This window comes from Cynocephalus volans, chromosome 16 (genome assembly GCF_027409185.1).
Source record: "Cynocephalus volans isolate mCynVol1 chromosome 16, mCynVol1.pri, whole genome shotgun sequence".
Classification (NCBI taxonomy): Eukaryota; Metazoa; Chordata; class Mammalia; order Dermoptera; family Cynocephalidae; genus Cynocephalus; species Cynocephalus volans.
The window spans coordinates 8,283,685-8,297,686 of NC_084475.1; the positions used below are offsets into that span (position 1 = coordinate 8,283,685).

The 14,002-nt window shown below is 37.5% G+C and overlaps 1 protein-coding gene across 1 annotated transcript in view; it reads left to right on the plus strand.

Moving 5' to 3' along the window:
* LOC134364440 (leucine-rich repeat-containing protein 37A3-like) overlaps positions 1-14,002 on the plus strand; it is a 50,212-nt gene that overhangs the window by 14,690 nt on the left and 21,520 nt on the right. The window contains exons 5-6 of the mRNA XM_063080362.1: positions 1,253-1,324; positions 2,006-2,086. Of these exons, the coding sequence (XP_062936432.1) occupies positions 1,253-1,324; positions 2,006-2,086 (153 nt within the window). The remainder of the gene's footprint in view (positions 1-1,252; positions 1,325-2,005; positions 2,087-14,002) is intronic.

The window sequence follows — 14,002 nt, forward strand, 5'->3', positions numbered from 1 at the left end:
AGAAAGAGAGAAGACTTCAAGTTGTGTCAGGGAAGATGTTACTTAGAGCAGTGCTGTTTGAACAGGACCTTGAAGGGCCTTTGGGTATCATCAGACAGACATCTTGGAGAGAATATTCTATGCTTGCAAAGGGAAAGTGGCAGAAAGGGAAAACACAGGAAAGTATTTGAGGAGTGCCATGTGTACCTGTAGGGTACAAGGAGGGAGAATAGAAGATTGGAGCCAGATCTTCAAGAGCTTTGCATGCTAAGCAAGGGAGCCACCATGGGGGCCCTTGTTGTCACAGCAGTGCTCTGAGACAAACGAGCATGCATCAGAATCACTTGGCCTGGTTAGAAATAGGTTCTGGACTCCATCCTCACAGTTGCTGAGTCTGTTGGTCTAGAAGAGGGCCTAGAATTTGCATCTTCAGTAAGTTCCCAGGTGATGCTGGTCTTTGAGAACCAGTTCTGGACAGTTCATCTGGTGACTGTGCAGGATGGATTAGAAAGGGAGAGACCACAGATGGAGACACAAGTCAGACAACAGTTATACCCATCCAGGTGAAAAGTGAGGGACAAGCTGGAATCAACAGAAATAAGAGAGTCAGTCGTGGTCAAGAATGGGTGTTTTGAAATAAAAACCAAGTTCCATGTTGATTTTTGTTGTCTCACCATGTACTAGAAAAACTTCTTTCATGGAATATTAAGGCAATATAAAGCCAAAAATAAATTTCTACTAATATGATGGAAAGTGTAATTCTGAATAGAGGATTAACTTCCTTTCAAGTGATATTTTGTTTCTTCTTCTTTTTTGGTGTGGGGGGGTGGCTGGCTGGTAGATATCTTTTATTTCTTCTAGTTATTGAACTGGCTTGGAAAAACAGAATGAAAACAGGAAGGTGTATGAATGTGAGAATATTCCTTTTAATATTAGAAATTATACATACAGATAAAAACTTTGAACTGATAACTAGAATTTGATGAGACTATAAAAGGTCATCTAGTCAATTCTTCTGGGCTCAGGAAAGATTATCTCCAAAATCTATCAAAATCTATAATTGTATATTTTATTTATGAGGATCATGACGGTGAGACTCTTAGGACAGGTACAGGCAAAGTGAGGGGTTCTTGAAAGTTCAACTACAAGTCCAAAGGTTTAGAGTCTAGACAAAAATTTCATATTCAATATTAGCACTCTATACTCTACTATTTATTCCTACTAATTATGTACAATAGCCAATCAAGGCAATATTTTCCTTTTCTTTTTCTAGAGATCTATCTTGTAATAAAATACAGGCCATTGAAAGACGCACATTTGAAGCGCTACCTTTTCTGAAGTCTCTGTAAGTTACAAATACCACTTTATTATATTTGGAATTTTTATAAAAATTGTAAACCTCTTTACTGTTCATTTTGAAATATGATTAAAATTTTACTAGTAGTAAGTTACTAAAATTACACAGCAAACCCTTTTCATCTCTAGCAAAGATTAGTGTGAGCATTATTACATGATCAGAGTGAATTGTGATGGATCAATGGCTGTCAGCCAGTGTGATTTTGCATGCAGGTGACATTTGGCAATGTCTGGAGACATTTTGGGTTGTCACAGCTGTGGGTGTGCTACTTGCATATAGTGGGCAGAGACCAGGAATGCTGCTGAACAACCTACAATGTACAGGACAAACCCCCACAACAAAGAACTATCCTGCTCAAAATGTCAAAATGTCTAGCACTGAAGTTGTGAAACCCTGTTCTAGAGAAACAAAGATCACTTAACACAAGTATCTATTGAGTATTGCACTGTTTTGTATCTAATGCACCACATGTGTAAATATGAGAGTATAAATTATAAGCCAGTAGCTTCCACAGTGGTATTTCTTTGGTGTATAGAGGAAGTATTGAGATTATGTTTCATTGTATATAAATTCAGAATTACTGCCAAAGGATAAATGTTCTGAAAGAATGTCTTTTTTCTTCTTCTTGTTTGGCTTGTGTCTTTTTTTTTTTTTTTTTTTTTTTGGTAGAAATCTTCGTTGCAACTTAATCAGTGAAGTGAGCTTCGGAACATTTCAGGCGTGGCACGAGTTTCAGTTTTTAAATGAGCTGTAAGTGAAATAGAAGATACAAATGTAAAAAACTTTATGTATAAAAACATTATACAGTTCTTGGTTAGCTGGGTATAAGCCATTATGAATGCTGAAAAGTATGTCTTAATATCCATTTTTTTTTTCAAATGGGGAAACTAAGGTACAAAGAGGCCAAGAAGCTTGTGTAACATATGTGACATGCTCTGCCTTCCTTGGTACTGATCTTTGACATGGGCAGTAAAAGGCACCAAGCAAGTAACACTCAAATTAGCATCATTGTGTGGGCCAGTTAGCTTACTTGGGAGAGCATAGCACTAATAACACCAAGGTCATGGGTTTGGATCCCAGTATGTCCCAGCTGCCAAAAAAAAAAAAAAAAAAAAAAGAAAGAAAGAAAAGAAAGAAAGAAAAAAAGAAATTAGTATTGTTTTAGGAGGCCCTATGATGCTGCCCTGATACATGAATGGTCCTTGAAACTATGCTGAATTTAACTTAGATTTCTGCTCACATGCAGAGTTCCTAACTGCTTGTACTAGTCCATTTTTGTTGCTTATAGCAAAATACTTGGAACTGGGTAATTGATAAAGGAAATGAAATTATAGTTTCTAAGGCTGGGAAGCCTAAAGTCCATCTGGTGATGGTGACAGTGATTCAGGGATCTCATATTGCAAGATGGTGGAAGCTGAGAGAGCAGAGAGAACAAGAGAAAGACATAAAGCCCTCAGAACCACCCCCCTGACCACCATTTTTAATCCATCCACTACTGCACAATCCAACAATCCAATCACCTCTTCAAGGCTCCACCTTTCAATTACCATAATAGGATTTCCCACACTGTTAACAGTCACAGTGGGGATGTTTCTAATACATCAGACTTGGGGGACCCAATTCAAGTTTCAGTGAGTTTGCGGGGAACATAATTCAATTCATTACACTGCTTAAGCATGTTTAACATGTAGCTGCAGAGAACAAAACTTAACACAAAGTCCTCCAGGGAGCAAAAGGTGTGCAGATGCTTTCTCAGTGCCAGTTTCTTGTAAATGGTGAAGTAGAAAGAATTCCAAGAAACCTCTCCCAGAGTACTCATCTCCCCAATCACCCAGAACGTTAGTTTTCCAAATTATATACCTCTGAAGTTATGAATTATCTGTGGGCAATGCAAAGCTTTGAGGTGTGGAAAAAGATGGTGTTTATGTTAAGCTACAGTGTGAAAAATATCTGTAAAGAAAAGACATTGCTCTAGTCTAATTCCATGTACTTCTTTCCTGACTTCTCTGTAACAAAAAGTTTTGAAGGTTTTACTCCCTTTCAGCTCAAGATGTCTGTGATTCCTCTGTGACACAGGCAAATCCTAGTGGGCATGTTCAATGACCTGCAGGGGATTTTTGACTCAAGGTGAAGATTTACTCTTTTTTTTTTTTTGGTGACTGGCTGGTATGGGGATCTGAACCCTTGACCTTGGTATTATCAACACCACACTCTAACCAACTGAGCTAAATGGCCAGTTGAAGATTTTCCTCTAAACCTGACTTTGGAAAGGACAGTCCACCTGTCTTGTGGTTCAGAAACCCAGTTTCACACAGTTCATCTTGGGTTAGAGGGAGGATTCAGGGTGTGTGTGCAGCTGGATGACCAGTTCCTGCATGTGCCCATCTGTGGTGGCCTCTTCTGTCTCCTCATCAATTTGCTGATGTGTGACTTGGGGAAAGAACAGTGGGCATCTGCTTTGCTTTCCCCTGCGCATCAGAGAGCTGGCTCGGGTCCCTCCACCAAGAGGTTTTGGTAGCGTCAAGACAAATGTCAACCAAGAGCTTTTGGTAATGTCAATACAAATGTCTTAAACCACCTTTACTAAGCATTTTATATCACTGAAAATCCTTCATAAGAATCCAAGTTTCATGGTGGTTATGTAGGCAATACAGGGAAAAAATCACAAATAATGAAGCTTAATGAATTAATTCAAAAACATTCACTGGTTGCCATGCCCACTCTGTGCTAGGTACTGTACTAAGTGCTGGGGGTCCAAATTGGAATAGGACAGGGACTTTGTCCACAAGAGACTTTCACACTGGAAGGAGGAAGATGGATATTGGTGGGAAAACATATGAGGGCCATGCCAGGATCTGTGCTGCATCATAATAAGCTAGAGGGATGACAACATGGGAATGTGTGGTGGGTTAGGAAGGACTTATAATGGTGGAGGCACCAACTTGTTTATCTTGAGTTTCTATTATCATCTTAAACAGCAGAAATAGGCATTTGCTTCATGGTGATGAAAAAATAAGAGCTAACTCATGTTGGAAACTAATACTCATATCATGTGATCTGAATAGAGCTGTGCCCCTCAAACTGATTCACAGTTACTTTCAAAGATTGGCACAATGGTCACAATACACCAAGTATACATTGGGGGCTGGGCTCCTTTGTTTTGGGTCAAGTCTTTCTAATAGACAAAGCTAATTTGCTTCAGGAAACAGTTGCCATAATTAGATATAAGCATCTCTTTCCAAAGGCAGATTGCCAAGGGAAGATGTCAGTAATTTTATGACTGATATGACACAGTTCTGGGATGTTTACAAGTTGAAACAATCACTTTTCCCTGAACTACAAAAGTTCATAAAAATGTGCCAGCTGAGATGGATTTATCATGAATTGAATGGAGCCTAAGCTTCTGGTCTCCTCACTTGCACAGGCCCTTTCCAAGGTCCTGGGAGGGGCCCTGGCAATTTTTGTATTCATAATTTTGCATGTTTTATTAGAGAGGATTTCCCAAATTAGATAATGTTCAGGCCCCACAAAACCTGGATTCACCCATACGTTCCAGGTAATGACAACCCAGTAAATCTCTTGCATGAAGTCCCTGTGATATTGACAAGCACTGACGGAACAGGTCAGCAGTGTGGTGGGGTCAGTCTATTTTGAATCTGAAATCCACCTCGAAGACGTGCCAAGAGCTTATTAGTAAGGTGCCACTCTTTGAATGGCAGTAATAATCAAATCTCTCTCAGATGAAATCAGGAATGAAATATGTTATGGAAAACCAGCAGTGGTTGATAATCCTAAGTGTTAAGTGTACTGTTTTCCCTGACTTTAAATTGCATCTCCTTCATTTACTTACACAAGTCCAGACTGATGGCTTATTTTAAAAAATTCTTTTAGTCGCTTAATTTATTCTAACAATCGAAGCTCCATGATTTTAGAAACTGAAGGACTCTATGATGTAGAAAGACTGTACCTTATTCAGATAGAGCACATGCATGCTCTGGCTTGTGTGTGGCACATCAGTATTGTACCAAAGAACATAAGCACTGAGAGAATAAGAGGAAAATCCAAACGATACCCCCATTGAATTATTATCCCACTGCTGAGAATATCAATGAGATAGATATGGCCACACTATGAAGGCAAATAGAGCTGCAGTCACAGAGACACTCTATTGCTTCTTACGCCATTCCCCACCCCCAGTCCGCTAGCATTGGTTTCCTTTAGATAGTTGCAGACACACAGAAGTTTGCACACTTCAGGGAGTGCTCATCACCTTTTGGTATGTACTGGAATCCTGGCAGCTTCTTCTCAGAGTCAGAGAGGCATAAACATTAAGATGAAGATAACAATTTGGGTCTGTCCTTTGGAATAATTTAGGGTGGCTGCTTAATTTGTAATGGTTCAAAAGTTTTGAGATTGTCACACCCAGTAACTATTTTACATTTTTTCTCCCACTGCATGTTATTCTTCCCACCTGTATAACAAGGTATCTTTTCTTCTCTTGGAAGCTTAGTAATTCTTCCTCTGCCCTGTAACATTTCTTTAATACCTACATTTATGAGGTGCTTATTATGTCCCAGGCACTATATTGGTACTTATGCAAGTGAGAGAACATGCCTAAAGTTCTTAGAATAGCGTTTGGCACATGGTAAATGCTCGGTACATGTTCTCTCCTGTATCTCATTTTCATTTTCCAGCAGTTCTTGTGATGTAGACATTATTATCCTCATTTTGCAGATGAGCAAGTTAAGGCTCAGAAATGTTGGACAACTTTCTCTAGGTTCACACCATTAAGAAGTGGCAGAACCAAGTTATGAAGCTCTTTGTTCCCTTGTAATAGGAGTTGAATGATGACAATTCAGCTTTTTATGCATTTTATCTTGAAGTTGGCTTCTAACTTGAATAGGACCTTTAGAGCAGAGGACTCCATTTCCACCTGAGAATTCCCCACTTCTGGAGCTCCTGGCCAGGCCACCTCTGGATATCCCCAGGGTTTCTGCTTACTGGCAAGTACAGATATGACATCATTACTGCTGAGCACCTGCCCTGTGCCCAGTCCCATGCTAGGTGCTTTACACATGCTCTTCCGTTTAATCCTCAAACTGCCCTGTGAGGTAAATGATACTAAGTCAGTCACTTACCCAGAAAGTGACAGAGTCAAGATTCAAACCCAGGTCTGCCCGATTCAGAGCCCTGGCTGCTTCTGTGTTCCTCACTGCCAGGGAGGCTTCTGCGAGGTTATTTGTCCTTTCTTCCTCACTGTCAGAGAGCCTTTGTCAACGCTATTCTCAGAACTTTTATTAAAATACAGGCTCACCATTTCAGATCCTTTAGACTTTGCCCCTGAGAAAGTTTATGTGATGCAGTCAGAGGTCTTGTGTTGAGGAGCTTCCTGTGGGCAGTCATGAAAATGGCTCATGGATGTATGTAGACGAATAAAGGAGAGGGCTTACTCCATCCCCACAGACTTCACACATATCAGAACAGGATCTAGGTCACTCTGCTTATTTCTTTGACTGCCTTCCTCCAAGCAACCAGTTTTCCCCGCCTGCCTTGGGATTCTAGCATGGATAGTTCTGGAGTTTGTCCTGTTTTAAATTTATTTTCACTGCCTGCTTTGGACAATTTTTCTGCTAAAGCTGTTAAGATTTCTGTTCATTCAGGATAGTCATGACATGCGTCAGTCTCGATTGTTCTCTGCCTCCTCAGTTACTAGAAAGGAAATGTAGCCCGTCTGTCTGGACCTGTATAGAAGAATTTGGAGGGAAAAAACCCAACAGGTTTAGAAATGTCCCCTTATTTTAAGAGCTACCTTTTATCCTGTTCCATTGTTCTACAGCAAAAGGCTTATGCAAAAATATTTGAGTTTTCCTCTTAAACTTTGATGTTGAGATAGTCTTTGAGGCTAACAAAAAGTTTGTCACATTTCACTCCCATAAAGATATGAATAAGGCCATGGACTAGGTGTCAGTGCACCTTAGTTTATCTATAAAATGCAAGAATTGAACTAGCAATGGAAATAATCTCTACTACAGTGCCCTCTGAATCTAAAACACTCATATCATTTGATTCACAGAAAGAGTTGTTGTAGAGTCCCCAAATTTCAGCTTTTGAGTCACTTCATACTTTCTCTCCATTGCCTAGGCACAACCTCAGTGAAGAAAAGCATGCTCTAAAATAGAAGAAATAGGATAATACAGAGAGGCCCCGTATGTTGATTTCACTAGGGACAAATGCAAGGATCGTATTGCCAACTTAAGAGGAAACACTGAGCTGATAGGTACAAGGCCGTGAATGAGCTGTTAAGACAGAGTGAAGGGTTGGAGAACGGAGACAATTTTGGAGGAAGGATAAGAAACTTGGCTAAATTGTTTTCACTACATTTTGCTTTACAGTCATTTTTAATGGCTGGGGAAAAATGGGCAGGAGGAGATGCAGAAGTGGAGGAGCCTACTTGCACAGAGCTCACCACTGACTTACAGGTGTTAATGTCCCCTCCACCACAAAAAGGAAAAAAGCAGAGAACACTTATTTTTTATTTATTTATTTTTTATTTTTTAATTTTTTTAAATTTTATTTTGTCGATATACATTGTAGCTGATTATTGCTCCCCATCACCAAGACCTCCCTCCCTTTTCCCTCCCCCCCTCCCCCCCAACAATGTCCTTTCTGTTTAAAGCAGAGAACACTTAAAGCCCTAGATGGAGGAAACATCCTTAACCAGTCACGTGACACATTCTTTCTCCTTGTAATATTATTGTGTTGAATATTAACTAGTGTTATGAGTCAAGTTAGCGGTAGTTTAAAAAATGGAAGAATATACTAGAAATGGAAGAATAGGGGAGGTCACAAGGGACAAGCTGCATGGCTCCCAGCCTTACCACTGACTCATTTTGGCCTTGGTGAAGGAAGAGTCTGAATCTTTACTTCTCTTTTTTCCATCTACCAACATGTATGTTCTCCTGACACCTGGTGCTTTATGTATTACAACATGGTTCTTTTTAAATTGAGATATTCCATAAAATGCAACACTATAAAGGGTATGATTCAGTGATGTTTAGTACATTCACCAGATTGTACAACAATCACCATTATTTAATTCCAGAACATTTTCATCACCCTGAAAAGAAACAGCCATCGCTCCCCATTTCTCTCTCCCAGGCAACTACAAATCTACTTTCTGTCCCTGTAAGTTGGCCTATTCTGGACATTTCATATAAACAAAACATACAGCATGTGGCTGTTTGTGTCTGGCTCTTTTCACATAGCATGTTGCTTTTAAGGTTCGTCTGTGTTGTAGCAGGTATCAGTATTTCATTCCTTTCTAAGGCTGAATAATATTCCATTATATGGATATAACATATCAGTTCATGCATTCACTTATTGGGCATATGGATTGTTTCTACTTTCTGACTATTATAAATAATGCTGCTATGACCATTCATGTACAAGTTTTTCTATAGGCATATATTTTTAATTCTTGGGTGCATACCTAGTAGAATTGCTGGGTCATATGGTGACTAATGTTTAGCTTTTTTTTTTTTGGGGGGGGGTGGTTGGCTGGCACAAAGTTAACTTTTCTAAGGAAATGACAAACTGTTTTCCACAGTGGCTGCACCATTTGACATTCCCACCCGCATTGTATGAGAGCTCTCCATGTTTTTGTCAACACTTGTTATTCTCTGTCTTTTTTATTACAGCCATCCTAGTGAGTGTAAAGTAGTAGTGTCTCATTATGGTTTTGATTTGCATTTCCCTAATGACTTAAGACATGGAGCATCTTTTCAGGTACATATCGGTCATTTGTATATCTTCTTTGAAGAGATGTGTATTCAAACCCTGTCCCCGTTGTAAAATTGAGCTGTCTTTTTATTGACTTGTAAGAGTTCTTTATATATTCCAGATATTCTCGGTACTAGAACTTTATCAGATATATTATTTGCAAATATTTTTCCCATTCTGTGAGTTGTTTTTTCCATTTCTTGATAGTGTCTTTTTAAGCACAAAAGTTTTTCATTTTAATGACATTTATCTGTTTCTCCTTTGGCTTGTTTGTAATTTTGGTGTCATATCTAAGAAACTGTTGCCTAACCCAAGGTCATGAGTATTTAGTCCTATATTTTCTTCTTAGGAGTTTTACCATTTTATCTCTTAAATTTAGGTCCTTAATACATTTTGCATTGTTTTCTAAATAAGGTGTGAGGTTTAAGAGTCTGTCGAGCAGGAATCTTCAGATCCTTCTGTCCCTTCCTGTGCCGGCTGTAAGTCAGGTAGTTGAAAGAAGACCCTGGCAGCTTTATGCAAGTTAGACATACTTCATTCTTCAGATATGAGCTTCACAGACATGCTTTAACCTAGATATGAGCTCAAGCTCTACTCCACTGACCCTCCATGCTCTGCCATTCATTCCATGCTATGCCCTCCAGCAGTTCAGAGCAGGTACCTTTATACTCTTAGTACGCAACAGCAGCCACAAGCCAAACATTACATAATTACAACAATCATGCTGAATCAGTAAATGGGCACACATGTGCAGTTATACTACTTTTATAACTTGTTTCTAGTGAATGTGCTGAATCTTGCCCATTTGTAACAGATGCAAGGTGAGACATCCTGACTAAACTTTTCTACTTTCTTTACAGGGTCCAACTTTATTATTTTGCATTTGGATGTCCAGATGTTACAGCACTATTTGAAAAGACTAACATTTCCACATTGAATTGTGTTGGCATCCTTGTTAAAAATCAATTGACCACAAATGTGAGGGTTTATTCCTGGACTGTCAATTTTATTCCACTGATTTATATGTCTGTCCTTATTCTAGTACCACACAGTGATGCTGTAGATTTAAATGGGGTTTTGAAATTGGGAAGTTTGAGTCCTCCCACTTTGTTCTTCTTTTTCAAGATTGTTTTGGCTGTTCTGGGTCCCTTGAGTTGCCACATGAATTTTAGAACTAGTTTATCAGTTTCTGGAAAGAAGCCACCTGGAATTTTGATAGGAATTATGCTGAAACCATAGACCAATTTGTAAAATTATGTCATCTTAACAGTATAGTCTTCTGATCCATGAACACAGAATGTCTTTCTGTTTATTTAGATCTTTAATTTCTTTCAGCTATCTTTGTAGTTTTCAGTGTACAAGTATTACACCTCTTTGGTTAAATTTATTCCTAAGTGTTTTATTCTTTTCAATGCTATTATACGTGGATTGTTTTCTTCGTGTCATTTTCAGTGTATTCATTGCTAGTGTGTAGAAGTACAGCTAATTTTTGCCTATTGATCTTGTGTCCTGCAACTTTGCTGAACTCATTTATTAGAGCTAATAGCTTTTTTTCTGTGTATGGATTCTTTATAGTTTTCTACATGTAATATCATGTCATCTGCAAATAAAGATATTTTTACTTCTTTTTACTACTTTCCAATATGGATGCTTTTTTGTTTTGTTTGCCAAATTGCCCTGGCTAGAACCTTCAATATGATGTTGAGTAGAAGTGGTAAGAATGGACATTCTTGCCTTGTTCTTAATCTTAGGAGGAAAACTCTCAATTTTAAACTATTAAGTATGATGTTAGCCATGGATTTTTCATAGAGGTTTGTCAAGCTCTGTTAGCTTGAGGATGTTCCCTTCTTTCTATTCCTGCTTGATGTTTTTATAATGAAAAGGTGTTCTAATTTTTAAAAGGCTTTTACTGTATCTATTGAAATCATCATGGTTTTTTCTTTTATTCTATTCGTATGGAGTATTACATTGGTTGACTTTTATATGTTGAATTAACCTCGCATTCCTGGGATAAATCCCACTTGGTCAAGGCGTATAGTCCATTTGATATACTCTGTTGAATTTGATTTGCAAGTATTTGCTGAGGATTTTTGCATTTATATTCATGAGAGACATTGATCTGTAAATTTCTTTTCTTGTGATGTCTTTGATTTTAGTATCACAGTAATACCAGCCTTAGGAAATGTTCTCTCCTTTTCTGTATTTTAGAAGACTTGATGAAGGTTTGGTGTTAATTCTTTAAACATTTGGTAGATTCAACAATGAAGCTGTCTGGTCCTGAGCTTTTCTTTGTGAGAAGTTTTTGGACCACTAACTCAGTCTCTTTACTTGATATAGGTCTATTTTAGATGTTCTATTTCTTCTCAAGTTAGTTTCAGTAGCTTGTTTCTTTCTAGGAATGTGTCCATTTCATCCAGATTATCTAATTTACTGGCATGCAGTTGTTCATAACTTTCCCTTATAATCCTTTTTATGTCTGTAAGGTTGGTAGTAGTGTGCCCTCTTTCATTTCTGATTTTAATAATTTGGGTCTTCTCTCTTTTCTTGATCAGTCTAGCTAAAGGTCTGTCAGTTTTGTTGATCTTTCCAAAGAACCAACTTTTAGTTATGTTGATTTTCTGTATTGGTTTTCTATTCTGTATTTCATTTATTTATGCTGTAATCTTTATTATTTTCTTCCTTCTTCTTTTGGGTTGAGTTTGATGTTTTTTTCCCCCTAGTTTCTTCAGGTGCAAGTTTAGGTTACTGACTTGAGATTTTTTAATATTTGCATTTACATCTATAAATGTACCTCTGAGCACCGATCTAGGTGCATCCTGGAAGTGTTGGTATGTTATGTATTTATTTATTTGTTTGTTTGGTTGGTTGGTTGAATTTTTTTTTTTAAAGATGACTAGTAATGGGATCTTAACCCTTGGCTTGGTGTTGTTACCACCACGCTCTCCCAAGTGAGCCATGGGTCAGCCCAGTTTGTTGATTTTTTAAAATTTTTTATTTTTTAAAGATGACCAGTAAGGTGATCTTAACCCTTGACTTGGTGTTGTTAGCACCACGCTCTCCCAAGTGAGCAAACTGGCCATCCCTGTATAGGGATCCAAACCCGTGGCCTTGGTGTTATCCGCACAATGCTCTCCTGAGTGAGTCATGGGCCAGCCCATGATTGATTTTTTTTTAAAGAAAGTTCCCATACCCTCTCTATACACACATGCAGTTTCTCCAACTATTGACATGTTATATTAGTGTGGCACATTTGTTACAATTATTATTATTATTATTTATTATTATTATTTTTTAAAAGATGACCAGTAAGGGGATCTTAACCTTTGACTTGGTGTTATCAGCACCACACTCTCTGAAGTGAGCTAACCAGCCATCCCTATATAGGGATCTGAACCCGTGGCCTTGGTATTATCAGTACCACACTCTCCCAAGTGAGCCACAGGCTGGCCCCCATTTGTTACAATTATGAAGCATTATTGATATATTATTATTTACTTAATTTTGCATTAGTTTTGTGTTGTACAGTTCTTTGGGTTTTGCCAAACACATAATGTCGTGTATTCATGATTGCAGTCATACAGAATAGTTTTGCTGCCCAAAAAATCCTCTATGCTCCACTTGTTTATCCCTCCCATCCTCCTACCCTCAAACACTGGCAACAAGTGATCTTTTCCCCATTATGCACCTTCATTTTTATTCATGTCAAAGTATTTTCTAATTTCCCTTCTGATTTTTTCTTTGACCTATTGATTATTTAGGACTGTGTTTAATTTCCATGTATTTGTGAATTTCCCAATTTTCTTTTTTTTAGTGATTTCTAATTTCCACTGTGGTTGGAAAATATACTTTGCATGATTTTAGTCATTTTGAATTTATTGAGACTTTTCTTAGGGTCTAACATTTGATCTCTCCTGGAGAATGTTCTGTATGCACTTGAGAAGCACATGTCTTTTACTAATTTTTTGTTGCATTTTTGGGGAAGTGTTCTGAGATATGTTAGGTCTGATTGGTTTATAGTTTTCGACTCATCTATTTTTAATTATGTCAGTTTTTGTTTCATGTATTTTGGGGCTCTGTTGTGAGATGCATATATATTCATAATTGTTTTACCTTCTTAATGGATTGAGCCTTTTATCATTACAAATGTCCCTCTTTGTCTCTAGTGACAATTTTTGTATTAAGCCTATTTTATCTGTTACTAGTTTAGCCACTCCAGCTCTCTTTTGGTTACTGTTTGCATCATATATCTTTTTCCATTTCTCTTTTCCTTTAAACTTATTTGTGTTTTCGAATCTAAAGTGAAGTTCTTATAGATAGCATGTAGTTGGATCATGTTTTTAAAATACATTCTGTCAATTTCTGCCTTTTAATTGGAGAGTTTAATCCATTTAATTTAATGCAATTAGTGATAAAGTATAATTTCTACCTGTTATTTTGCTACTTGTTTTCACTCTTATGTCTTTTTTCATTTCTCACTACCTCCATTACTGCCTTCTTTTGTGTTAAATAGATATTTTCAAATGTACAATTTCAATTGTCTTATTTCTTTTGCTATATATATTTGAGTTATTTTCTTAGCAGTTGCCCTGGGCATTACCATTTACATCTTACTATAATTCTAATTCATATTAATACGAACTTAGTTTTAATAATAGACATAAAATTTGCTCCTCTATAGCTCCACTCTCACCATCTCCTTTCTACTGTTATTGCCCACATTACATCTTTATACATTTTGTGTCCATCAACATAGATTTATAATTATTGCTTTATGTAATTGATCTTTTAAATCAGATAAGAGATAAAAGATGTTATAAAATATGTTCTACTGTCTTTTATACTTACCTACATAGTTAGGTGCTTTTTATTTCTTCATGTGGATTCAAG